Raw genomic sequence first — 25,123 nt, 5'->3', positions numbered from 1 at the left:
TGGGTAGCAGAAAAAGTGTATGAGTAACTTCCTAAATGGGAGGATGAAGCAGTATTCCCTGCATTCTGCCTGGCAGCAGTTTGAAATCTCCCTGAGATGAGAGAGGAGAAATTCCAGGAACTTGTTTCTACCCCACCTCTGTGCAGAAAGCAGGGCCCTGGCAGCAGATGGCCTGTACGAAAGAGTACTTGTGAACCACTACCAGCTAATTAAAAGTGATCCTGAAACGGTTTTGTTGTTCTGTCTTAGTTCAACTTCTTCTTTCCTTTCCCAGAAACCCAAATCTGAACTGGTAAGGACTTCTTTGCGTCTGCTGACATCTAGTGCCTACAGACTCCAGTCCGAGTGCAAAAAAACCCTTCCGGTGGAGACGTGCCCTACGACAGACATCCAGCTGGTCACGCAGCAAGTTATCCAGTGCGCCTACGACATCGCCAAGGCTGCTAAACAGCTGGTTACCATCACAACCAAAGAGAACAACAACTGAGTCACACTTGGCTTTTTAGGCTTGTTTTTTAAAGGTTGGATTTCAAATATAGGTGTGGAACTATTCAAATTTTTATGAGAAAAACTAAAGGGGCAAGAAACTTTTTTTTAAAACTCAGTATTATTTTTGCATGTTTTCTAACAATTTTATGATTAATTTAACCCACTGCCTTATTTTGTGCCTGTGTTGCCAGTTTAGTTACAGATAATAGCATGTTGCAAATAGCTGTTGAGCCAATATCACGTACCAGCGTTATATCAAGCTCTTGCTAGATGTTTCCTTGGGGCCACGTTCTGCTTTCAGATACTGCTTGCAAACCTCCCGCTGACATCAGCTGCTCCTATCGGAGGGCAGAATCTGGCCTCTGCTCCGTCCATCCCAGAGCCGTGTGTGCCGTGATGTTGCTGACTGAGAAACCTGCAGCGACGCAGGCTCTGACGGCTCCAGGACCGTAACTGCCACCCAGCAGGAAGAAGGCTGTAGTCCCGATAACGGAGTACAAGCCGAACATTATCTGTTCCCATGTTGACTGTTGTGCAATAATATGTTTTTAGTCTGCTAAAACAATAGTAGTTGTGGGCATCCGAGCTTATTACATGTAACTATACAAGGTCTTTGTCACTTTATCTGTTTTGGAAGGAATTTGAAATGTAATAGTTATTTCTTTTAGTTGTCACTATGCCATTAATATATATGTTTGAAGTTATTTTAGGGCATTAGTGGTTAAAATATTATCCTTTGTTTCTGATTTAATAATTCATTCTTAAGTTTTCTACAGAATTTTACTGTCATCTCCAAGGCACTATCTTGTTTGCAGCAGCATTGCTCAGTAACTTGATGCAATTTCACTAAAGATTTCTGTGGTAATTAAAAAAAAAAACAAAACAAAAAAAGGAAGTTAGAAGAGTGCCAGTGCAAAAGCAGCTGTGTCTGCCATAGCATATAACCTCTGTACCTCAACATATCCAAATGTGAAAAGATTGCTTACTTCTAGTTTTATGCAAATCTTTCAAAATTTTACAAGCTACGTGTGGAGTAACCCACGCTAGGCTGCCTGTCAGAAAGGTAGGTGGGTGACAAATGTCAGTGTGTGTTTCAGGTTTTGCCATTCACAACAGTTCACAAAACTTCCAAAACTGTGTCAGTCCATGATTTCAAAAACTAGAGTGTTTTGGGAGTCTAAATTCCATGGGGGGGGAATCACCAGTTTTTGCCTCTGCGTGTGTCCCTTTTGGAAGCGCGTTGTCATTTCCAAGGAGCCGGCCGTGGCAGTTCAGCTGATGTGAACATTTAGAGTTTTCAGAGAACCAGCGCTCTGCTGTTCCACAAACAGGTCTGCAGCGTGCTGCCTGCCAAAACCACACACCCTTCAAGGCTTTCTGGTGAAAAACAGCCATGTTCAGGAGAACGAGCAAACTACAGTTCAGTGGTTGGTTCCTGTTCAAATCATAGTGTGTCTGTATGTATAAATAAGCACTAAGTGCCAGAACACTGTCAGATTCTTGTGTGTTGTAATTACCTCCCTTTTTAAAGTAGTGCAAGTTTGAGGGAAGGAAGGGAGAGAGAGGACAATCCTGTAATGTTCATCATTGTGGGGTTTTTATTTCTTTTCTGCACTTCTGAATTCCAGAACTGTCTCTAAACTCATGGGAATGTAGACAGGCTGGGATTAGAACTGCAAAAGACATTTCTAAATTTCAGAATTATGCTACTGGCAATTAAATACATCAATAATCTTCTAGGAACTTTTTCTTAAATTGGCATCACTGAAAGGCAGCGGACGGTATTTTTTAATCTCAGGACACCATTGTATGCTTTCTTTAACATATCTTGCCCAGGTAATACTGAGTTATGTTGTAACTTACCAGTTGTTTAAACTTGCCTCTGTACCAAAACAAAGGGGCCCATGGATAACTGCAAGCCCTCATTCCAGCTATGCTAGCTCCAGATTTTCTAAAATAAACTATTTAGCTTGGTTTAGCTATAAGAACATGGCCAACCCGTAAGTGATTTCCCGTCCTGTCACTTAAACAGCATTTCTGGTCCCTTCCCCCCGCTGGGAACACGTTTGTTGTAGGTTGGTTACGGTCACACTGCGTCATCGCTCCGGAACTGTGGTGACAGTCATGCAAGATGGGCACTTCTCCGACACGTGCTGCTGTGCTCCCTCAGCTCTTCCCAAAGACAGGCGGAGCGGTTCAGAGCCACCAGTGGAACTACAGGGTAGTAAGTCAATTAGCCCTCATTGTACAGCACTGCGGGTGGGGGGAGTTAGAATACCTGAAATAACAAAGGCGGTTTGTTCTTTTATGACTAGATCTCCTCTTTTTCCCCTGTAAACAAACTTGCTCTTTCTTTACAAAATGCTGCATAGGAAAGTAAACAATTTTTTTGCCTTTTTCCAAACCTTGTATTTATCAGTGTCATTCTGTCTGTACAATATTTTGACTTAATCTTTTGTTTACAGTATTACTATAAAATGCTAAAACCCTTTCAGTGTGTGAAATTTGGGGTTATTTGCTGGTTCTGTACAGAAAAGATCTTGGAAAAGGTTTCTCCAGTTGAGTAAAGCCTGCGGTGTTGATGGGGCACCCATCTTTGGATGTGCTCCTGGCGCTCTGTGCAGTCTGACACTTCAAGAGCAAACGCAGCACAGGGTCATTTACAGTTCCTGGTCCACGGCTAAATATTTCCAGAAATCTCACTTCTACAGTGTTGAGTCTCAGCATTGTAGGCTACTCCAAAGCCCCCGTTATTTCAGGAGTTCCTTGATTCTTCAAACTTTTCTTTCTGTAGTCTGCAGCTGCATGCAGTGCTTGTTCCTCAGGTGCAAAGGACGAGGATCCTCAGGTCCATGCTGCTTTTGGGGAACTGTAGAGCTACAGGGTCAAAACAAGGATGGTAACTGCTTCATGGGCTCCAGAATTAACCTTCTGTGCCCGCGCTATACATTACACAAAGGTACTGTGGAGAGTGCAGAACATCGCCAAGAAAGGCAGCGGTAATGTTTAAGAGTTGGTACTCTAAGGCAGGAACACCTCCCTCCACCTTTCTCTGGCTGCTGCCTCAGAGGTGAGTGCACAGCAGCTCAGAGTTTTCAGTGTGAAACTCTAATCTGCTGGGCAGGTGGTTTAGGTAGGGTTACTCAAATTCAGCTTTGTGTTTAGAGCTGGGCAAAGCATGACAGAAGACAGAAAGGCATTGAGCAGCTAAGAATAATTAGAATTTCAGGTAGTACCCAATAAGTTTGCCTCAAATTATTTTAAAATTGGGACCTAGGGTATCAGTATCATCAAGAGAAAAGCAATTTATAAGAGAACTGTGGACCTGTTAGAATAGCACCAGGGGAAGGAATGGGCCCTGGCGCTGTGTGGCAACTACGGTGGAGATGAGAAACAACAATTCTTGCATGATGCCATCGCCCTCCCCGCTGGGCTCGCACATCAGGGCCACCTGTAACTGCAGCCACCTACCCTGCTGCGATAGCCCTGTTCAGCCATGCGCCTGGCCTCCTGCCGCACCAGCTCCTCGCAGCGCTGCCGGGCTGATCGCGCCTCTTCTTCCTCCTCCCTCTGGCGCTGCTGCTCCTCCTGGTCTCGCAAGCGGCGTTCTGTCAGCTGGGCACAAGAAGATGGGGAAGATGGGGCTGTTAGAGCGAGATCGGGTGCGACTGGGCGTGTATCTGAGAAGCAGAGTGTACCTGTGCTTCCAGCTCCTGCCTGTGGGCTGCCTTCAGTTCCTCCTCCTGCTCCTTCTCTCGCCTAGTCAGTTCTTTTGCTTCTTCAAGGTCTTTAATCAGCTGCTCTCGATACTTTATAGACTCTTCTTGGGCCCGCCTGTTCAACTCCATCTTCTCTTGGATCTGGCGCTGCCTGCCTGCAAGGACCTTTGTGAAGTGAGAGGATGAAGGCAGAAGGTAAGTCAAGAAAGGGACCAGGCTTAGAAGCAGAACTGGGGAAATCTCAGTGCAGATGGTTAAACAGCTCTCAGAAAACGTATCTGACAAGCAGAAAACCTCTGCCCTGGGTGCTGTAACCCTCTGGAGGGTGGAGGGGTAACAGCTGGCCTCTTTGAACCAAGAGGTCATCACCTCATTCATCAGGCGATCTCTGGCCGCCTTCTCCCTTTCCCATTCTTCTTCCCTCTTCTCCCACATTTTTTTAGCTTCTTCTCTAAAGGAGAGAGGAAGAATTATCTCTAAGGTTACTACTTATAGTTAACAACCAAGTATATACTCTGTGGGCATAGATGAGCTACCCTGTGCTTCGGAGGAACACCCAGGTTTCTCTTCACACCCCTCTGCCGCTCCAATCTCCCTCGGCAACAAAACTTTTAACCAAAACTTGACTGATGGAGCGTGCACTGTCCTGTCAGCAGTGAAGGTGCTCTCTGAGCTAGGGAGAGCACATGTTGAACCTGAGGCAGCTTTTATCTACAAGCTCTAAGCTACTGAAGGAGACAGTTTGCAGGTTTTGGGGTCACCTGGACTAAACCCCTCCACAGCAGTAGAGAAGAATCATTGAGAGTTGGTTACAAAGTACTTACAACTAAAAGGTAATTCTTGCTGTCTCTGTGTTACTACCTTTTTTTTGTTATTAAAGCTGTTGCATTAGAGCTAACATAACAGAAATGATGGACTAGGCTTTGGGCTGAAGCAACCGAAAAACAGCCTCAGGTTTTGATTCTGTCCTGGCAGAAAAGCTGCGGGTCTGTCCTGGCAGGCTGACCGCCTAGCACGGTGCTTGGCACTCAGAACGAAGGGGCAGAGCTCGCTTCTATGGCAGGGCCAACCAGGCACCACTTTCTAATGTCTGCTTTCAAAGCCTAGTTAACAAATGGGAATTCCAACCAGGCAGGAACATTCAGCACATACGGTCTCTTTCGATGATGTTCAGAGTCGGGTAGACTCACCTAAAAATAGTCTGCAGCTCTGCCTCCCTCTCCTTTTCTAACTGGAGCTGTTCCTCAATGACATGTTTCATCCAGGCAACATCTGCAACAGCTCGTTCTCGTCGCGCGGACTGGCGGCGCTGATCCTCATCTTCTTTCTCCAGGAGGGCTAATAAGATTTGCCTGTCCGTCTCCTTGAGAAAAGCCACAAGATTAGTAATAACTATCCAACAGGTTTCCGGCCTGTATGCAGGGCTACTCGCTACAATTCTTGGTGACAGTGTCAGGGGTGTGCTCAGCAAGACACTCAGTCTGCCACCTTCTCCATCATCTTTTTGCTCCAGCCCTGTTCACAAGCTGAAAGGGGCTCCCTAGCTAATTAGCTGTAGGCATCAGAGGCAGATGCATAAATGAACCACACAGAACAAATTTCTTCAGCACACGGTATCTAGAAGGTATAAATTGAGGGGTATTTTCTCTTACCAGCTCCTCTTGTATCTGCTGGGCTCGTCTCTTTAACTGGGCATTACACTGATGCCTCAAAAAGCGACTGAAGGAGAAAAAGAGAAAACATTCAAACTGACTCTAAAGCCTGACGTTGTTACATGCCAGCGTTCAAGAAGGTCCATCTGTGACAATGGAATTCACAGGCAACAGAGGGACCTGCTACCGCTAACAGGAACAAAAAGAAGTCACGGCACTGATGTGTTTGCTCATTGGCTGTTCTGGGCACTTCCACCGAAAAAACCAAGTATTTACAATCCACCGCTGCCATCTGAAATATCTCCTCGTGCCACAAGTACTATCGCGGACATAGGAACAGATTCCATCCCAGCCCTGCTGAAACAAGCTACACCTGATCTCATACCCAAGCTCTCTCTTCTTCCGCTGCTCTTCCATTTGTTTCCTTTCTTCTTCCAAGTTCTCCAGCTCCCACTGCTGCTTTAATAAATTCTCTTGTTCTTTTTTCAGCTTTTTTGCCTAAAAGGAAACAACCGCCACAAAAGAGTATGTCAGAGAGCTAGGACACCCCAGAGAGAGCCTTGTACCAGAGTTTGTACCCCGTTCTGCTCCTCTACAAGCAGTCAAAATCCTCATTGCAGTAAATATTCCACGGGAATTTAATTCGTGTGTCAGTGGCTCACAGCACAAGACACTGTGAGGAGCTCCAGCTGACAAAGCCTTTGACCTGAACCTGTCACACTTAGAAGTTTCTACAAATCTTCTTCTTGTCTGGTGCAGCACGAAAGGGTGCTCGTGTTTCAAGAGGAGCAAACGAAAGCTACCAGAATTCAGTTAATATGCCGAGAGGTCCACGTTACTAACAGAAATCGTGTCCCAGCTAACTTGGTTCCAGATTTAATCTAGCAGAAACCTGGAGGGAAGAGGTCAGGTCAGTGTTGCTGTATTCCAAGTGAAACAATTAATTTCCTCCTCCAATGAGGAGAAACTAAAGATTACCTCTGTCTCCTGTAATTTTAGTTCTTCTATTTGTTGAAGCAACATCTCCGCTTGCTCCTTCTCTTCCAGCTGACGCTTCTCTTCCTCTTGTCTCATTCTTTCCAGTGCTTCCCTTCGTGCAACTTCATACTCGTTTTCATAACGTTTTTTCTCTTCAAGTTCAGCTGCTTCTTGCTTTCCAAGCCAAAAGAAAACATGGCATTTAAGGTTAGGCTAACGCAAAGAAACAGCCTCTGGCTCAGGAAATCCACAAATCAAACTCCTGCAAGCTGACACACATTGGGAAAATACGGAACAAAATACGCTACGAAGGGACACAAGGACCAAGCAAAACTCTCTGCTGACCACTGCCTGAAAAAGGTTTCAGTCCCTACACGTCCTTCGCAGGACCCTGCACAGGTCTGATGCTAACTAAGCACAAGTGGTCTCACAAATGCACTCAGAATTTTCTATTACAACCTAGATTATTGTTTTAGTTAAGTCTGAAATCCGTATTTGAAGGCCTTTATTATTCTTTCACATCAAAATCACTGTATTCCCACATCTAGTGTGTGCGTATTCAAATACTGAGCTCTCTGCACTGCAGTTTGCTGTTAGTTAGGTGAGCATGGGATTTTCTAGGAGATGGATAGTATGTACTTGTTGGACAGGAATGACGGCTCTTTGTTAAAAGCATCCCTCCTGTTAGCAGCTCCTGTCCTTCTGCAGACACCAGAACTCCCCATCACTATGGGAACGAGCACGGTGACCTCAGTCATTATTTGTTTCAGGGCTGGTGTGAGGAAAAACAAAGAGCCAACTCCTAATCCCTCCACATCCGAGCTGTGTCCGTACAGGGAGGCGAGCCGCCTGCCAGCTGGGTCCAAAGGCACACGGTGTCACACCTGCCCCTGCTCACCTGTTTCAGGAGTCTGCCCTAGCGTACCTTGGTTTTTTGCATTAGCTGATCACCCCAAGCCTCCAGCACGTGCTTCCTGTGCAGCTCCGACTCCACCTGTAAACACCAAGAGATGCTGTTCCCAGGATCTGCCAGACTCTCTGGAGCAGCACCTGGCCCAGCAGGATCTGCCTCTGCAGAGGTGGGCTCCTTCGGTGTCAATGTCCCGTGCCAGTTCTGGGAAACGCTACAGTGACACTGAAACCAGAGCTGTGACAGCCAGAGCAGCAGGTCGGTGGAATATAGAATAAGGAAGCGCCACAGACACGGCAGGTGCAGCTTTAAAAAGCACCTGAGATATTTACATCACGAGCACTGAAAACGTGCTCTCAGTGTCAGAACAGATTTCTGACTGTTTTTGAAAAATACCAGCTTTGAGAGGACCTCTTACGCAGCGAAGCCATTTTCTTCTTTGCCTTTTGCTTATCAGAACTCAGGACAACTGCTGTAATTAAAGATGCGTGGCAACATAGATACATGATGACTTTTGAGTTAAAAACTGGTTTGATAAATGCAAGGCGGCAGGGACTAAAAAGAAAGTAACATCACCTCACGGAGCTCAGCGTTGTTCTTCTTCCAGTGCTCGTACAGCAGCTGCTCCGCCACCTGGAACCACCAGAGCTGGATTAAGTCAGAACACAGAAGAACTCGAGATACCAAACCCCCCCGAGGACTAAGCGCAACAAGTGCTCAAATCGGCCGAGGTGAGGAATGGACCCCGGGCTGCGAGGCCTCTCCCGGGGCCGCGGGAGGCTCCGCCGCTCCCCTCACCTTCCTCCTCCGCTCCTCCCGGCCGGCTCGCAGCTCCTCGCTCCGCTGCCGCATCCCCACGGCCTCCGGCCCGCGGCCCCGCCGCAGCTCCCGCAGCTCCGCCGCCAGCGCCTCCCGCTCCTCGCCGAGCAGCCGCCGCAGCCGTGCCCGCCGCTGCTCCAGCCGCGCCGCCGCCTCCTCCGCCTCCCGCCGCACCGCCGCCGGGCTGCGACACACCCGGGCGTATCAGGGAGCGCCCGCCAGCCTCCCCTCCCGGGGCCCGGCCCGGCCTCCCCGCCCGGTCCCCCCGGGGCTCGGCCCCGTACCTGGGCGGGGGGGCCCGTGGCGCGCTCCACCGCGCCTGCTTGGAGCAGCAAATGGCGGCCCGGGCGAAGGAGCGGCTGGCCCGCTCCCACTGCTGCCGGCTGCGTGCCTCCAGCTCCCGCCGCCGCTCCGCGGCCCAGCGCTCCGGGGCCCGGCCCCGCGCCGCCCACCACAGCGCCATCACCCGCCGTCCGGCACCGCCGCCAGGCGCCATGGCAACGCTTCCGGCCGCTACGGGCGCCGCCGAGGGACACGGCGGGCCGGGCTTCGCGGGAACGGGGAAGGGAGGGGGCGGCCGCTCCCCACCGGTTCACACCGACCCGGCCAACCGGCTTCTGCCGTTCCCCCGGCGGCACCCCCGCGGAGAAGCGGTTCGCTGAGCCGGGTGGCGGGAGCGGTTCGAGAGGGCAGCCGGGCCGGTGCCATCGCGGGCGCTTGTTGTGCCGTACAACCCCGCAGCGGGTTAAAGCTCCCAGCAGCAGCTCAAGTTATTTATCGCACTGTAAATATTTCAGGTGGGTGAAAGGTTTCCGTTTCTGCCGGCCTTGGCAGCCACCCAGCGCCCGTCCTGTGCCAAACCCCCGCCGGCCGCCCCGGGACGTGCCCAGCACCCAGGACGGGGTCCGGGCACCCGCGGGCACCGGCTCGGCGGAGAGAGGAGGCGGCAGCCGGCGACCCCCCCTGCCATGTGCCACCGCTGGTGACACTCGGCTCCCGGCTGCGGCCTTGTGCCAGCACCCTCCGTGCGAGCCAGAGATCGGTATCACCCCACGACCTGTTTTTCCAGAATAACCGGTAAAAACGCCGGATTTGGGGCCCTGTCACGGCAAATCCCGTCCCCAGGCTGGCTGCGCTCCCTCCGCTCCCGTCCCCTCTCCCCGCACCGCCGCGGCCCCGGTTCCCGCTCGCTCTCCTGCTGCGGGAGGGGGAGCTCGCCCCGCCGGGACGGAGCCCGGTGCCACCCCCGGCCCTGGCAGAGGTGGTGGAGTTCGTGGCCCCGCCGCAGGGCTCGGGGCGGTTCGTGTCCCCGCGCAGGCCAGGCCGCGCCGGGGCAGCGAGGGTCGTGCTGAACTGAACCACCTGCTCCCCAATGAAAAATTCATCGCCCCTAAATAATTAACAGCCACCAGCCAGCGATACTGCAGCCGGCCAGCGGAGGGACGGCCGGTGAGGGCCGAGGCGGCGTAAACAACCGCGGCGGGGGATGCTCCGATTTCCGCGCCCCCCCCCCCCTCCGCCCCGCTGCCGGGGCAGGGCCCGCAGGCACCCGTGCTGGCCTGACCGGGGCCGGGCCGCAGCGGGGGACGAGCCGGGGCGGGGTGGGCAGCTCGGCCTCCTCCTGCGCCCAAACCGGCCGGACCCGGGGTACGGGGAGGGGGGGGGGAGGCACCGGCCCCGGGGCTGAGGGGGCACGCGACGCGCGCAGCCCCGCCCTGCCGCGCCACGAGGTCCATTTCCGCGTTCCCATTGGCGGATGGGTGGATGGGCGGTGCGCGGCCATTGGTTGGGGCGGCCGGGGCGGGACTCGGTGTCAGCTTGCTCCCGGCTTGGGCGGCGGGGGGCTGGTGTGGTGCCGGTGCGGAGCGGGGCCGGGCCGGGCCATGGCGCTGCTGCTGGAGCACGAGTTCAAGCCTCTGCCGGCCGACAAGCAAATCGAGACGCTCCCTTTCCTGGAGGCCGTCGCGCACCTGCCGCCCTTCTTCGGTGAGCCTGGGCCGGCCGTCGGTGGGGGTGGGAGCTTGCGACAGGGCCCAGCCCGGTACCGGCCCTGCCACCGCGCCCAGCCGTGGCCGTCTGCGGGCAGAGTGCTCTCGGGCCCTGCCGGTCTGGGTAACCCCTCCCCGGTGCTCTCCCCCGGTCCTGGGTCCTCGCTGCTGGGGCTCCCCCGGTCGTTGCTCACCCCCGGGCCCGGCCGCTCCCCTCCGCCGGTGCCTGGTGCCCCCCGAGGAAGCAGCCTGCCGGGCCGGGGTTGCATCACGATCCCGTCAAACCCGCCCAGCAGCTCCGTTGGGAAACATGCCGCTGTCCCCGGGGCCCCACGCCCCGGCAGAGCCACCGACGCCGCAGCGGGGCCCGGCTGCCTTCCCCCGGTACGCCCCGGCCGGAGGCATCCCTCGGGGCAGGCAGTTACCGGCCGGCCCACGGATCTCACCCCGAGTCGGGGCCGGGACAGGCGCTGCCGGGGCCGTGGGTGCGTGTGGGCTCGGCCGTCCTTGTGTCACGACGGCCTGCGCTGTCCCGCTGGCCTCCACAATGTTGGCCATTGTCTGAGGGCTCCGTGGCAGGGCCGGGCCGGGCAGGATGCAGGGCTGCCTGCCTGGGGACGGGCAGAGAGTGTCCTGTGCCTGCCATGCTGCTCTGGACCGTCGTGGCAGGGCCGTGTCCCAGAGCCGGGGGGGGGTCGCAGGGCCGTTGGCGGGGCCGGGGCCGGCCTGCATGGCAGCAGCCGCTCGCTCTGGCTGTGCGCGAAGCCTGAGGAGCCCTGTGCTGGTGCGTGTCTCAGTGCCTTGGCTAAGGTGAAGCCTGTTGGTTACGACTCAGGACTTTGCGGTGTCCCCTAATGACTAATCATCCTCTCTCCGTCTTTCCACAGATTGCCTGGGGACTCCTATCGTCTACGCGCCAGTCAAAGCAGACCTGACTGGAAATATCAAGGTAGGAAGGGGCGCGGGAGGGCTGGGGGTGTGTGAACCCCTGGGCAGAGATGCTGTGGGATTGGAGAGGCAAGACCCGGAGGTGTTTAAAAGGGCTTTTCTTCCCATGGGGGCTTTCGGGCTCAACGGTGGCTTGTCTTGGTCGCGTGTGTTTATTAACGAGGCTCCCTGGCTAAAGCACCAGTTAGCAGCCACGCTGCTGGCTGCAGACACCGCGTCTCCCTGCGCCGCAGCCGTGAGCACCAGCCTGGCTGCTCTCCGCTGCCGTTCTGCCTGGCGGCTCCCAGGAGCCAACCCCCCTTCTCTGCCCTCTCAGAAAATCCGGGCGGTTTATGACTCCAACCCCGCCAAGTTCAAAACACTACAGAACATCCTGGAGGTGGAGAAGGAGATGTACGGCTCAGCCTGGCCCAAGACGGGCGCGACGCTGGCACTGATGTGGTTGAAAAGGTGATTCACAGTGTCGGGGGCTGCTCCGGGCCATGTCCCGGCACACAGGGAGCCTGTTGAACGACGGCTGGAGTCCCTTCGGGCTGGGTCTGGCTGGGGCGCTGTGTTTTGGGGAGCACAACCTGGTACACTGGCCACACAAGCGAGAACAAGTAGGGGCAGGGTGTACAGCGAGGGCTGTGGGGTTTTGGGGGGTCTGGATGCACCGGGTTTGAGGGGTACCTTGCTGGAGGCTGGGAAGCAGCCATCCCCTTCCCCACCTCAACATCTCCCCTCTTCTCACAGGGGCCTGAAGTTCATGCTGGTGTTGCTGCAGAGCATCTCTGACGGTGAGCGGGACGAGGAGCATCCGAACCTCATCCGGGTGAACGCCATGAAGGCTTACGAGATCGCGCTGAAGAAATACCACGGCTGGATGCTGCAGAAGCTCTTCACGGTGAGCATTCACGTTTCCACGGAGGAAAGCAGCCTTTCTTTAACCCCAGCTGCTCCGTTAGTTGCCCCAATCTATTTTGAGCAGGATTTCCAGGGGACTCCGCACATTCCTGCTTCTCCGAGCGTCCAGCCGACATCCCCAAGGTTGTTCCCGGGCGTCTCCGAGCGCCCGGAGGCCCCCGCTTGGAGACGCCTGGGAACAACCCAAATTAGGGCCCTGCATATGGGATGGGGAGGACTTTGGGTTTGTGAGAGCCTTACAGCTTCTTCCCCTGTTTTGTAGGGCTCGGTCTACGCTCTTCCGTACAAATCGGATTTGCTTAAGGCATTAGAGAAGGGTAAAGAAGTCAAAGAGGAAGAGACCATAGAGAAGATTCATCAGTTTCTCTTGAGGGTTACCCCCATCCTGGATGCAATTTATGAGATGTACACAAAGATGAACGCCGAGCTGAGCTACAAAGTCTAAAGCTCGCACGGAACTGGCAGGGCTTAAATAAGGTGTGACGGGTGCTACCTGTGTCTTAATCGCTGGGGCTGCACCCAGCTATCAGGTGACTTTGATTCTCATCTGGATCTGCAGTGGATAACCTGTTTTCTAAAAAAAAAAAAATAATTAATTTTCTATTGAGAACACAGCAATAAAACCGTTGTACCCCGTGTCATCGTAGGATTTCCCAAGCTTTTGTACTAAAGAGGAAAAACAAGTGTTTCTAGTTCTAACTGCCAGGTTTATGCCTACCACGGCACGGGGAATGAAGCATGGCTGGCGGCCACGCCGATGCTGCCTGGCTCTGCCCTGACTCTTGGACTGCACCGCTGCACCCTCGGCTGCGCCCAGTACCCGACGGGCGCCCGATGCTGCTTGCCCACCGATCGGCACCCGGGTGAGAAACTTCCCAAATCATGCCAGTGGTGACGGAGAAGCCGATGACTTTCCTGGGTGACCCCAACTCCTCCAGTGCCTGCGTGGGAGTGAGCCCCCTCCGCCGGGACGGCCACGCCGGCTGAACTGCCGGCACGGTGTTTGTGGAAGCACGCGTTGCCTTATTAACCGACCGCCTTATGGCGCTGCCGAGCCCCGCGCTGGCGGGGCAGGGAAGCAAAATTTAATAAAAACTCATGGTAACCTTGGCCTGGGTGGCTGTTTTGGGGGGCTGGTCTTAGGGGACCTGTTTTGGGGAGGGTGTTTTGGAGGGGCTGTTCCTTTTGGGGGGTTGTTTTGGGGCTTGTTCCTGGGGGGGGGGGCTGTTTCAGGGAGGAAGTTTTGAGGGGGTTTTCCTGGAGGCTCTGGTTTTGGGAGAGTTTTGGGGGCTGTTCCTTGGGGGGACTGTTTCAGGGAGGTTGTTCTGGGGGGCTGTTTTGAGGATTGATTTAGGGAGGGTGTTTTGGGGGCTGTGTCCTGAGGAGGCTGTTTTGGGGCTATTCCTGGGGGGGCAGGTGTTTGGGGGAGGGTGTTTTGGGGGTCTGTGTCCTGGGGAGGCTGTTTTGGGGAGAGTGTTTTGAGGTTGTTCCTGGGGGGCTGTTTCAGGGAGGGTATTTTAGGGCTTGGGTTTTTTTGGGGGGGCTGTTTCGGGAAGGGTGTTCCGGGGCTGTCCAGGAGCGGAGGGGGCGGTGGCTGCTCCCACATGCGGCTCCCGGTACCGCCCCCGGGGCGGGGAGGGGCCGCTCTCCGGGACGGGCCCCGCGGCGACTCGGCGGCGCCGGAGCCTGCGGGACCCTTCGCGGGACGTGCCGCGGTACGGGCCGGGAGCGGAGCGGGGGGCGCGGGGTCCCGCAAAAACGGGGGGGGGGGGGGGGGGGCGGCACGACCGTGGCGGGGTCCGGGACGCCGGTACCGGGGCGGGACACGGGTAACTGAGCAGCATGGAGCCCCCGGGGCAGGACACGGGGACCAGGGCAGGATGGAGCCCCCAGGCAGGGCAGAACACGGGGACTGGTGCGGGACGGAGCCCTGGGGAAGGACCGAGGGACCCAGAGGCAGGACACAGGGACTGGGGCAGGATGGAGCCCCCGGGGCAGGGGATGGGGATCGGGGCAGGATGGAGCCCCCAGGATGAGGACAGAGCTGCGGGATGTGCTGGGCAAGGCAGGGCCCAGCCCCATGGGCTCCCCTCACAGTGTGGGGGTCTTGACTTGTCTGGACAGTTTGGGGGGCTCACCACTCTGAGGGTGAGGTGCTGGGTGTGTTCCCACGAGGAGCTTTGGGGAAGGGGTTTCCAATGGCTTTGCAGTTCATCCATCGGACCATGCCAAGTTCATGGCTCTCGCCCAGGTGAGCGCGGTCCCGGCGGTGCGGTTTATTTTGGAAGGTGGCTGGTTCACTTCGGATGAGCATTTCCACCGGAGCTGAACATGAACACAATGTGGTTTCAGTGATTCACTCCTACCCGGAGCCCTTCGTGCTTTAGTTTGAGGAACACTTTAATGTGGCAGAGTAGGTACCACCCGCTAATGGGGCATCCTCCCTGCCACCCGCCCAGGGCACGTCCCTGCACGTCCCCGTGTTGGCGCCGGCGTCTGTGCCCCTGTGATGGGCTGGGATGGGGATACTGGTCTGGCTGGGAGGTAACTTGGTGGAAAGCTGGGAGCACACGGGGGGGAGCAGGCAGGAGGGTTTGTGTTGGATGCGAGAGCCGGGGCCGTGCTGGCGAGCCTCGGCACGGTGAGCTGCGCCTTGACTCATTTACTCCGTGGGGTGAGGAAGTCTGAAAAATAAAAACCCAAATAACGAACAAGCCAAATAAAACCCCATTGACACCACCTTTCCTGGCAGGGGCTGCGCCCGTGGGAGCACCCGGGCTGACGGCACCAGCCAGCGAGCCCGTCGTTTCCGACACGAGCTTCCTGCCCCGGTCGCTAGCAGCAGCGCCAGCTCCCGGCCCCACCTGCCCTTTCCACTTGTCCCCTCGTTTCTGCCCCGTGTCTCCCCGGGCTCTGGCCTTGCGAGCATCCCCAGGGCTGCCTGCCGTCCGGCCGAGACCCCAGGGGACAGGGAGCGGTGTCCTGTGCCGGCGGCTTCCTGGCTCTGCCCTGGGCTCCAGCCGTGTGTGACACCCCGTGCTGCGTTTGGGCTTTTCCCTAAAGCTGCGCTTGTCCTGGGGCTGGGATTCCCAGCACAGCTGAGGAGTTAGGTGCTCCGTCCCTGTGCAGAGACCGCGGGGCTGGCGTGCTCGGCAGTCCCCTCTTCTCTGTTGTCCCACAACAAATCAGCCGCACAGGGGCCCGTGTTTGCCCGGGGTCAGGGTGTGGGACCTGCGGGCTTTGGCAGGTGCTTGTGGAATTTCTTGCAGAGAGGGTGATGGTAGGAAAGTCAGCAAGGGGGAGAAACCATGTTGGCTATGCGGCTAGCCCCACATCTCCCTGGGCTGCACCGTCCCCGCTGGGTGCCACCCAAGGCTGCACCGTCCCTGCTGGGTGTCCCCCAGGATGATGGGGAGGAGGGGACCGCTGCCTGAGGCTCCCCATTGCAGCAGGATTTTGGAGCTGTTTGCAGCCCTCGTCCCCCATGTCCATGGGAGCATCGTGTGCCCCCGCCATGGGGCTGCCACGGGCGGCTGTGGGACACGCTGCCTAATTAGAAGCACTTTATCCGGCAGAGATCCCTGCCCGCCCTGGGAGGGCCCAGCCTGCCATTGTGGCTTATTGTACAAAGCTGCAGCCCAGCAGAAAATGATACGTTTTCTGGCTGCTTTTTCTGTCCCAGCACCCGCGGGGAGGGCTGAGCTCCCCAGAGGCAGGAGCTGGGCTGAGCCTTAACGCTGATGTGTTTCACGGGTGTGTTTTTGTGGAAAGCGGGGCTGGGGGACAGCCCGGGGTCACTCACTTGTCTGCCCTGCCTGCCCACACCCCTGCCAGCACTGCCTGCCCGGAGTGACCTGGCAGGCGGGACACGGCGGTGCCCATGGCACGGTGTAGTGTTTTGCTCTCCACGCTGGTAGCGCGGCTTTCCTGCAGTCCCGTCTCCCTCTGGGCAACCTAAACCCATAATTTCTCATCCTAACCACTGCTCCTGCCCTCCCGCGGGTTGCAGCCCCCCTGTGCCGCGTCCATCCCCTGCCGGTGCCCAGCGTGGCTGTGCCAACACCGCGGGGTGCCCGGGGCCAGGTCGCACCGAGTTCCCCCGGGGCTGCGGGAGTGGTGGGATGTCGGGGACCAGCCCTGGCCCCACTCCCGGCCCCACTCCGGTGGCAGCTCCCCGCTGCCTCCGGACGCTTCCCTGGGCACGGGATGTATCCCAGGAATGTTTTCTTTCCTTGGGCGGCAGATCGGAGCGCACAGGGTCCGCTCTGTGCCCTGTCCTGGGCTGCACCCAAGCCAACCGCAGTGGGGAGAGGCAGCAGGGCCGGGCTCGCCCTCGCCCATGACGGCTGCGCTTTGAAGCCGGCAGCGCTGCAGCCGGTGGGGCCTCTGCAGACGTGAGGGGTCCCCGTGGCCAGGTAGGTGAGCGGCAAGGAGAGCTGGGGCAGGCTGGCAGACCCTGGGCCGCGGGGGATCTCGCTGGCCCCAACTGCTGCCGGGGTCGGTGTGGGATCTGCTTCTGCGCGGGGGCACGGTGCCCCATGGGAGAGGATGGGGAGGGACAGGGTTATTTGGGGATGACGCTGGGTTTTCCTCTGCCAGGTCTTCTGCTCTCGTGGAACGAGCTGGGGGGTCACAGCCACCCAGGCAAGCTGCTCGAACCCGTCCCTCCGGTCAGGGAGCATGGCAGATGCCGAAGACCCCCCACGTGCCATCGGTGGCGATGCCGGGGAGGGCCCGGGGGATGACGGGTCCCTCCAGAATGACTCCTTCCCCCTCTCCTCGCTGGCCAACCTGTTCGAGAGTGAGGACACCCCGTCCCCCGCCGAGGCAGCCCGGGGCCCCCCCGTTGCTGGGGATGGAAAGCAAAACCTCCGCATGAAATTCCACGGGGCCTTCCGGAAGGGCGCCCCGAAGCCCATGGAGCTGCTGGAGGCCACCATCTACGAGTCATCTGTGGTCCCCGCGCCCAAGAAAGCCCCCATGGATTCCCTCTTTGACTACGGCACCTATCGTCACCACCCCAGCGAGAACAAGCGCTGGCGCAGGAGAGTTGTGGAGTGAGTACGGCGATGCCCGTGCACCCTGGTGCCAGCGGGGAGCGATGGGGTGGGGGGCACCCCGGGCACCGTGTGCGGCACCGCGGGTATGGGGGTGCGGGGCAGCCAGGGATGGAGACAGACCCCCCCCCCGTGGATCTCCGAGTGGCGCTTTGGGGTGCTTTGGGCAGGGGGTGCCACACACGCGCGGGGCAGCTCCCGGCCAGTCCCGGTGGCTGTGCCACGCCACGCTGCGGTGTGGGTCTGCAGCCCCGCGGGGCCGTGGGGCCGGGAGCGCGGCCCCCCCTTCCCCCTTGCCGGCGCCGTGAAAGAGGCTCTGTGCGCCCAGCCGCTCCCCTGGCCGGTGCGGCCGTCTGGCTCCCCGGCATGAAAGGGCTTTTCAGGAGGACCTCCGCCCTCCTGCGCCAGGAAACCAGGGCTGGGGGGGCCGCCCGCGGCCTGGCGCACAATGCCCGTCTGTGCCGGGCACCTGGGGCGGCCACCGTGGCCCCCAGCCGCTGTCCCCACCCCGGGGGTGCAGCCTGGCTCGGGACCGTGGGGTGTCCCTGTGCCCCGCTGGGAGCTCGGTCCCCTGGGTGGGCAGGGATGTGGGAGGGGGGTGGGATGCCCAAGGTGCCCCCAGCCCCGGAAATCCCTGGCTGGGGCAGCCGCCGTCCCTCCTCCCCCTGTTCCCGGTGCCGGTTGTCCCCGGTCTGTCCCGCTGCCGCCGACTGCTCCGACCGGTCTGGCTTTGCCAGCGGCGCTGGAGCGTGGCCGAACCCACAGCCTGTCCCTGTTGGGGGGCACGGCCGGGGCCCCAAACGCTGCAGCGCCCAGGCAGGAGCTGGCAAGGTGCCCACCAGCTCCCGTGGGCGATGCTGGGAGGTGGGATACTGGGAGCACTGGGCTGCTGTGGGTGGGGAGGCTGCCCCGGCCCCATGGGTGACCCTGGCCGGGGGGTGCCCCCGGGTGCCCGTGGCTTTCACCGGCAGCTGAGCAGCCTCCAGCTCATTGCACGGGTGGGAAACCGCGGCAGTGGCTCCGGTTGCCAGCGCTGGCACTTCTCCTGCAGGAAGCAGGCGCCGGGCACGAAGGGGCCGGCTCCCAACCCACCCCCCGTCCTCAAGGTCTTCAACAGACCCATCCTCTTCGACATTGTGTCTCGGGGGTCCCCGGCTGGCCTGGACGGGCTCCTCTCCTTCCTCCTCACCCACAAGAAGCGCCTGACAGATGAGGAGTTTCGAGGTGAGCACCTGGGGCCATCCCTGCCCCGGGTCCCGTGCGGTGCCGGGGCTGTGCCACGCACCGGTGGTCCCCGTGTCCCTGTGGGGATGGTGATGCGCAGCCCCGGCACGGGGGGCTGTGACGTGTGGTGGCCAGGAGTAGCCAGGGATTTGGCCGGGGAGTGCAAGGCTGCGGGGCTGGGTACCCCCATGGCCTGGGGGGCTCATCCTGGCCCCCCTCAACACCCTCTGCTCCCAGAGCCCTCCACGGGGAAGACCTGCCTGCCCAAGGCACTGCTCAACCTGAGCGGGGGCAGGAACGACACCATCCCCCTTCTCCTCGACATCGCCGAGAAGACGGGCAACATGCGGGAGTTCATCAACTCGCCCTTCAGGGATGTCTATTACCGAGGTAGGGGGGCGCGGGGCCGCCGGTGGCCCCGCCCAGGCATCGGGGACCCTGGGGACATTCGGGGACCGGAGAGGCAGGGATCCCGGGGAGGATCGAGGATGCCAGAGGGCTTGGGGACCAGAGCAGCGAGGACCCTGGGGAGGCAGGGATGCTCGGGGAGGGGGGCTTGGGGACTGGAGCAGCAGGTACCCTGGCAAGGCTGGGGATCCGGGGGAAGTCGTGGGGTGAGGCGGGGGCTGATGGGCACCGGCGGCACAGGTCAGACAGCCCTGCACATCGCCATCGAGCGCCGCTGCAAGCACTACGTGGAGCTGCTGGTGGAGAAGGGAGCGGACGTGCACGCCCAGGCGCGCGGCCGCTTCTTCCAGCCCAAGGACGAGGGCGGCTACTTCTACTTTGGTGAGTGGGGAGGGAGACGGCGGGTCGCCGGGGGGGACCGGCTGCTCCCTGGGGATACCCCCGTGGCGGGGCGAGGTCAATGGGTGCCCCAGCGACGTGCTGTCCTCACAGGCGAGCTGCCCCTCTCGCTGGCTGCCTGCACCAACCAGCCCCACATTGTGCACTACCTGACGGAGAACGCGCACAAGCAGGCGGACCTGCGGCGCCAGGACTCTCGCGGCAACACCGTGCTGCACGCCCTGGTCGCCATCGCTGACAACACCCGCGAGAACACCAAGTTCGTCACCAAGATGTACGACCTGCTGCTCATCAAGTGTGCCAAGCTCTTCCCCGACACCAACCTGGAGGCGCTGCTCAACAATGACGGCCTCTCCCCACTCATGATGGCTGCCAAGACCGGCAAGATCGGGGTACGGTGACCCCCCCCCGAGCTGGGACCCATCTGCCCCGCTGTCCCTGGCTGCAAGGGCTGAGCCCCTGTCGGCTGAGCCCTGTTGCACTCAATGCATGTCCCCACCGGCTTCGAGCAGCACGGCTTCTCTCTGCAGCTGCGGTTGGAAACCCGCACGTGCAGCCTATTAACCTGGCTAATTAACCCCCACCGCGTTCAGTCCTTGCCCTCATTAAACCCAGGCCCTCAGCACGTCCCATCCTTTCCCTTGTCCTCTGGTGTGGGGGTCGTTAAAAATGCAAAAGCTGCAGCGTCCTGGGGGGCTGCCCGCTGCAACGGTGTCCCTGCACCCCAGGAGCACCCCGGGCCCCCCTGGGGTGCAGGGGGTGGGTCGGGGTGTGCAGCGGCAGAAGAGGAGCCGCCTGGGGTGGGGTGGGAGGAGAGCGGGGTGCCCCGGGCAGGTGGGGGCATGGTGCGGGTCTGCCCACGGGCGAGCGGTCCTCCCTCCGGCAGATCTTCCAGCACATCATCCGGCGGGAGATCGTGGACGAGGACGCCCGGCACCTCTCACGGAAATTCAAGGACTGGGCGTACGGCCCCGTCTACTCCTCCCTCTACGACCTCTCCTCGCTGGACACCTGCGGGGAGGAGGTGTCCGTGCTGGAGATCCTCGTCTACAACAGCAAGATCGAGGTGGTGGGAGCCGGGGGGGACCGGGGGACCGCAGGGTCGGGTCCCTGCTGACAGCACCCATGTCCCACCAGAACCGCCACGAGATGTTGGCCGTGGAGCCCATCAACGAGCTGCTGCGCGACAAGTGGCGCAAGTTCGGGGCTGTCTCCTTCTACATCAGCGTGGTCTCCTACCTCTGCGCCATGGTCATCTTCACCCTCATCGCCTACTACCGCCCCATGGAAGGCCCCGTGAGTCCCGTGGCACCGTGGCACGGCCCCAGGGGCCAGCGCCTCCTGGCAGGGGGGTTTGCCGGCTCTCCGTCCCAAGCAGCCCTGCCTGCCCCGGGATGGTGGAGCAGCTCAGCTCTGTCCTTTCCCCGCAGCCCCCCTACCCGTACACCACCACCGTCGACTACCTGCGCCTGGCCGGGGAGATCATCACCCTCCTCACCGGCATCCTCTTCTTCTTCACAAACGTCAGTGCGGCGAGGCGGGGGTCCTCCCGTGGGACAGCCAAGCCCTCGTGGTCTCCACGCGAGGAGCGACTCGAGGGCGACAGCCCCGTGTCCTGAGGCATCAGCCCCTGCCGCGATGCCCCCCGGACACTGCCCTGCAGGGGTTTGCTCCCTGACCCCCCCAACTTTTCCCCCTCTCCCCCAGATCAAGGATCTGTTCATGAAGAAGTGCCCAGGCGTGAACTCTTTCTTCATCGACGGCTCCTTCCAGCTGCTCTAGTACGTGGGGAACTCCCGGGGCCTCCCCGAGCCACAGCACCCCCGGGCTTGCAAGGGGCGGTAGCTGTCGGTGGCTGTCGGTGCAGGATCTGACCCCGGCTCTCCTCCAGCTTCATCTACTCGGTGCTGGTGATCGTCACGGCGGGGCTGTACCTGGGCGGCATCGAGGCATACCTGGCTGTCATGGTCTTTGCGCTGGTCCTGGGCTGGATGAACGCGCTGTACTTCACCCGGGGGCTCAAGCTGACGGGGACTTACAGCATCATGATCCAGAAGGTCCGGTGGGGTCGGGGGATATTCTCCTTCCCCAGCAGGGCTGGTCCTCCTATGGAAGTGCGGCCCAAAAGGAGGGTCCTCCATGCTTTCTTTAGGCTTCCTTGTGGCTCACCGACGCCCGGCTCTCAGCCCGGCTGTCCCCGCGGCATGGCTTGGCGACGGTGCCCCGGCACTGCGCCGCAGTCCAGCACATATCAGTCCCCTCTCCATCGCTTGCAGATCCTTTTCAAAGACCTTTTCCGCTTCCTCCTGGTCTACTTGCTCTTCATGATTGGCTACGCGTCAGGTAGGTGCCTGGCCGGTGAGCCGGGGCTCAGGGGAAGGACGAGCCCTGCGGCACGGCACGGCACGGCTGGGCGGGGGGCTGCGGAGCCCCCGCTCCATCCTACGTGCCTGTGGGCTCAGCCTTTGCCTCCTCCTGCGGTGAGAGGGGCTCTGCCGACGTGGAGCCAGGTGGGGGCCTGTTGTGGACCCCACCCCTGCCGCTGCCCCCGCGGACTCGCCGTCCCTGTCCGTTCTCCCCCAGCCCTGGTGTCCCTCCTCAACCCGTGTCCCAGCAGCGAGTCCTGCGGCGAGGAGCAGTCCAACTGCACGGTGCCCACCTACCCCTCCTGCCGGGACAGCCAGACCTTCAGCACCTTCCTGCTCGACCTCTTCAAGCTCACCATCGGCATGGGCGACCTGGAGATGCTCGAGAGCGCCAAGTACCCCGGCGTCTTCATCATCCTCCTCGTCACCTACATCATCCTCACCTTTGTGCTCCTCCTCAACATGCTCATTGCTCTCATGGGTGAGACCGTGGGCCAAGTCTCCAAGGAGAGCAAGCACATCTGGAAGCTGCAGGTACCGCCCCGGTAGCTGCTGGGCAGGGGGCTCCAGGGGCTGCCTGTGCCTGGGGGGGCTGCAGCACCGCAGCACCCCAAGCTCCATCAAAGCAGCACCACCTGGGTGAGGGACCCCCATGCCTCCGTCTCCAAACGGCTGAGGGGTCCCTGGTGTCCCCGGCAGTGGGCCACCACCATCCTGGACATCGAGCGCTCCTTCCCTGTGTTCCTGCGGAGAGCCTTCCGCTCGGGGGAGATGGTCACCGTGGGGAAGGGCACCGACGGGACGCCCGACCGCCGCTGGTGCTTCAGGTAAAGGCAGGTGCCCTGGGGAGCCCTGGGGAGCCGGGGACTGGGAGCAGCCGAGCCTCTCCTGCTGCAGCGAGCAGCATTCTGGGGTGCTGGTACGGTGTGTTCGTTTGCTGGGTAGTTTGCAGTAATCTGGAACCAGGTGGCATTGCCGGTGGTGAGATGGCGAGGGGATGCCGGAGCTGCTGCCCTGGCTCCCAGCGGCTCTGCGCAGCCCCTCCGGGTCTGACCTTCCCCGCAGGGTGGACGAGGTGAACTGGTCCCACTGGAACCAGAATCTGGGCATCATCAGCGAGGACCCGGGCAAGAACGACACGTACCAGTACTACGGCTTCTCCCACACTGTGGGGCGGCTGCGGAGAGGTGAGTGCGGTGCCGTGGGCCGGGAGCATCCCCGGGGACGCTGCCTGCAGCCTCTGCCGAGCCCCAGGTTTGCTTGGGAGGCTGGGTGGTGCAGGGCTGACCGGCAACGGGGGAGTAGCCACAGGCTCCCGGCTGCGACAAACTCCGGCTGTGTCCGCAGATCGCTGGTCGACGGTGGTGCCGCGTGTGGTGGAGCTCAACAAGAGCTGCCAGCCGGAGGAGGTGGTGGTGCCGCTGGGGACCGTGGGGACGGTAGAGGCACGGGAGCGGCGGCACGGCCAGGCCTCGGGCTCCCCACTCTAGCATGGCAGCGCTGGGAGCCAACGGACTCTGCCCGGACCCCGGCACAGCCAGCAGAATCGCGGACTGGACTGGACTGGACTGGACAGTGCTTGTCTGCTCCTCAGGGATTTGTGCAGCCTCTGTCCCTCCGGCAGCCGCTGTCCCGGTGGGGGTCCAGCCCGGACAGGGGGTCCTGGCCCTGCCCCGGTGGTGCTGGGGGGTCTCTGGCTTGCACAGACGAGCTCCAGTGCCTCCGCTTTGCTTTGCCGCACCGGGGCTGTCGGCCGTGCTGTGCCGTGCCGTGCCAGGAACCTCTGCCGTGGGCAGGGTGGGGGGAGCACGGCCCCGTTCGCCCACCAAGGCCAATGATTTTTGCCACATGTTTTTGCACAAGATTTATACAACTATTTATTTAGTAATAAAGACTGACCTGCCACTGCCGCCTCCTCCTGGCTTCGACCGAACTCTGGCTGGGCGAGCGTTGCTGCAGGCAGGTCTCTGGCAGGGAGGCAGGAGCCTGCTGCTCCCTGTGCCGTGCCATCGCCACCCAACGCGCTGAGCTCCTCTGCAGACAGCCCCTCTCGTGGTGCCCCGTGCTGCCTGGAGCCTGCTGCCACCCTGGCAGGGCACCGTGCCGGTACGGAGCGGGCGGAAGCCCATGGGACACGTGGGGCAGAGCACCCTGTGCCTGCTGAGACGGGCAGGGCTGCACTCAGCGTGGGGGTCGTGACTGGCTGCAGCATCCGGCATTGCCCTCCTGGCCTCGGCTGCTTTGCCCAGGAGATGGGGGAGCCCGGCCCTGGCAGCACTACGCTCATCTGGTGGTGCATGGCCAGCAGTGCACGGCTGCGGTGCAGGGCTGCGGTGCATGGCTATGGTGCAGGACTGTGGTGCAGAGCTATGGTGCAGGGCTATGGTGCACAGCTGTGGTGCATGGCTGCAGTGCATGGCTGCGGTGCAGGACTATGGTGCACGGCTGCGGTGCATGGCTATGGTGCAGGACTGTGGTGCAGAGCTATGGTGCAGGGCTATGGTGCACAGCTGTGGTGCAGGACTATGGTGCACGGCTGCGGTGCACGGCTGCGGTGCACGGCTGCGGTGCACGGCTGCGGTGCATGGCTGCGGTGCAGGGCTGCGGTGCAGGGCTGCGGTGCAGGGCTGTGGTGCAGGACTGTGGTGCAGGGCTGTGGTGCAGGGCTGTGGTGCACGGCTATGGTGCAGGGCTATGGTGCAGGGCTGTGGTGCAGGGCTGTGGTGCACAGCTGTGGTGCAGGGCTATGGTGCAGGGCTGTGGTGCAGGGCTATGGTGCAGGGCTGTGGTGCAGGGCTGTGGTGCAGGGCTGTGGTGCAGGGCTATGGTGCAGGGCTATGGTGCAGGGCTGTGGTGCAGGGCTGTGGTGCACGGCTGTGGTGCACGGCTATGGTGCAGGGCTGTGGTGCACGGCTGCGGTGCACAGCTGTGGTGCAGGGCTCTGGTGCACGGCTGCGGTGCAGGGCCCACGGCCGGGGATGGGATGCGCGGCTGCATCCCGCCGGGGCTGCTGTTCCACTGGAGGGCACCACACACCGTGCGATGCCGGATCCGGCCCCGGCAGGCAGCGGGGAGCCGGGGCCGGGCCGTGCTGGGCTCCTGCCCCACGCTCTGCGGGGCTGGGCAGTCCTGGGCCGGGGGGAGCCGGCCGGGGCAAACCGAGAGGCCGGGGGCGCCCGGCGTCCCCCTGCACCCCTCGTCCCCCTGCACCCCTCGTCCTGTCCTCGTGTGGGGACCGGCCTGCGGGACGTGGGGCTGCA

At 60.1% G+C, this 25,123-nt stretch overlaps 4 protein-coding genes across 11 annotated transcripts in view; 3 read left to right on the top strand and 1 right to left on the bottom strand.

Annotated features, from left to right (window-relative positions):
• Nucleotides 1–2,977, top strand: part of GIT2 (GIT ArfGAP 2) — a 32,831-nt gene extending 29,854 nt beyond the window's left edge. For all 6 annotated transcript variants that reach the window (XM_054844887.1, XM_054844885.1, XM_054844889.1 and 3 more), the window contains one exon: nt 275–2,977. In XM_054844887.1, coding sequence (XP_054700862.1) covers nt 275–487 — 213 coding nt within the window. In that variant the 3' untranslated portion in view covers nt 488–2,977. The remainder of the gene's footprint in view (nt 1–274) is intronic.
• TCHP (trichoplein keratin filament binding) lies at nt 2,977–9,183 on the bottom strand. Its single transcript, XM_054844895.1, has 12 exons — nt 8,852–9,183; nt 8,547–8,751; nt 8,325–8,381; nt 7,764–7,832; nt 6,839–7,012; nt 6,246–6,358; nt 5,861–5,927; nt 5,399–5,571; nt 4,578–4,659; nt 4,188–4,373; nt 3,961–4,104; nt 2,977–3,366 (listed from the first exon to the last, which is right to left on the bottom strand). Exons 1-12 carry the CDS (start codon nt 9,061–9,063, stop codon nt 3,334–3,336), a joined length of 1,515 nt encoding a protein of 504 aa, XP_054700870.1. The 5' UTR covers nt 9,064–9,183; the 3' UTR covers nt 2,977–3,333.
• Nucleotides 9,184–10,268: 1,085 nt separating this feature from the next.
• Nucleotides 10,269–13,513, top strand: GLTP (glycolipid transfer protein). Its single transcript, XM_054844896.1, has 5 exons — nt 10,269–10,553; nt 11,443–11,504; nt 11,820–11,953; nt 12,239–12,389; nt 12,672–13,513. Exons 1-5 carry the CDS (start codon nt 10,451–10,453, stop codon nt 12,852–12,854), a joined length of 633 nt encoding a protein of 210 aa, XP_054700871.1. The 5' UTR covers nt 10,269–10,450; the 3' UTR covers nt 12,855–13,513.
• A 529-nt stretch (nt 13,514–14,042) lies between these two features.
• On the top strand, nt 14,043–23,758 carry TRPV4 (transient receptor potential cation channel subfamily V member 4). Of its 3 annotated transcripts, none has more exons than XR_008579581.1 (17): nt 14,043–14,124; nt 16,653–16,824; nt 17,009–17,466; nt 18,518–18,690; nt 18,928–19,080; nt 19,339–19,479; nt 19,591–19,889; nt 20,384–20,563; nt 20,635–20,793; nt 20,928–21,020; nt 21,205–21,278; nt 21,389–21,554; nt 21,774–21,840; nt 22,115–22,397; nt 22,563–22,690; nt 22,929–23,050; nt 23,211–23,220. XR_008579581.1 is itself a non-coding variant. In XM_054844881.1 (17 exons), the coding sequence occupies exons 3-17, from the start codon at nt 17,090–17,092 to the stop codon at nt 23,351–23,353; spliced, it is 2,592 nt and encodes an 863-aa protein (XP_054700856.1). In that variant the 5' UTR covers nt 14,043–14,124; nt 16,653–16,824; nt 17,009–17,089; the 3' UTR covers nt 23,354–23,758. The 3 variants fall into 3 exon arrangements, 2 of the variants coding, with proteins under 2 accessions (XP_054700856.1, XP_054700857.1); XM_054844881.1 differs by having other exon boundaries at nt 22,081–22,397; nt 23,211–23,758; XM_054844882.1 differs by lacking the exon at nt 16,653–16,824 and having other exon boundaries at nt 14,080–14,124; nt 22,081–22,397; nt 23,211–23,758.
• The last annotated feature ends 1,365 nt before the right edge of the window (nt 23,759–25,123 follow it).

Source organism: Grus americana, chromosome 16 (assembly GCF_028858705.1).
Source record: "Grus americana isolate bGruAme1 chromosome 16, bGruAme1.mat, whole genome shotgun sequence".
Taxonomy (NCBI): domain Eukaryota; kingdom Metazoa; phylum Chordata; class Aves; order Gruiformes; family Gruidae; genus Grus; species Grus americana.
This window is presented reverse-complemented; position numbering and strand designations above follow the sequence as displayed.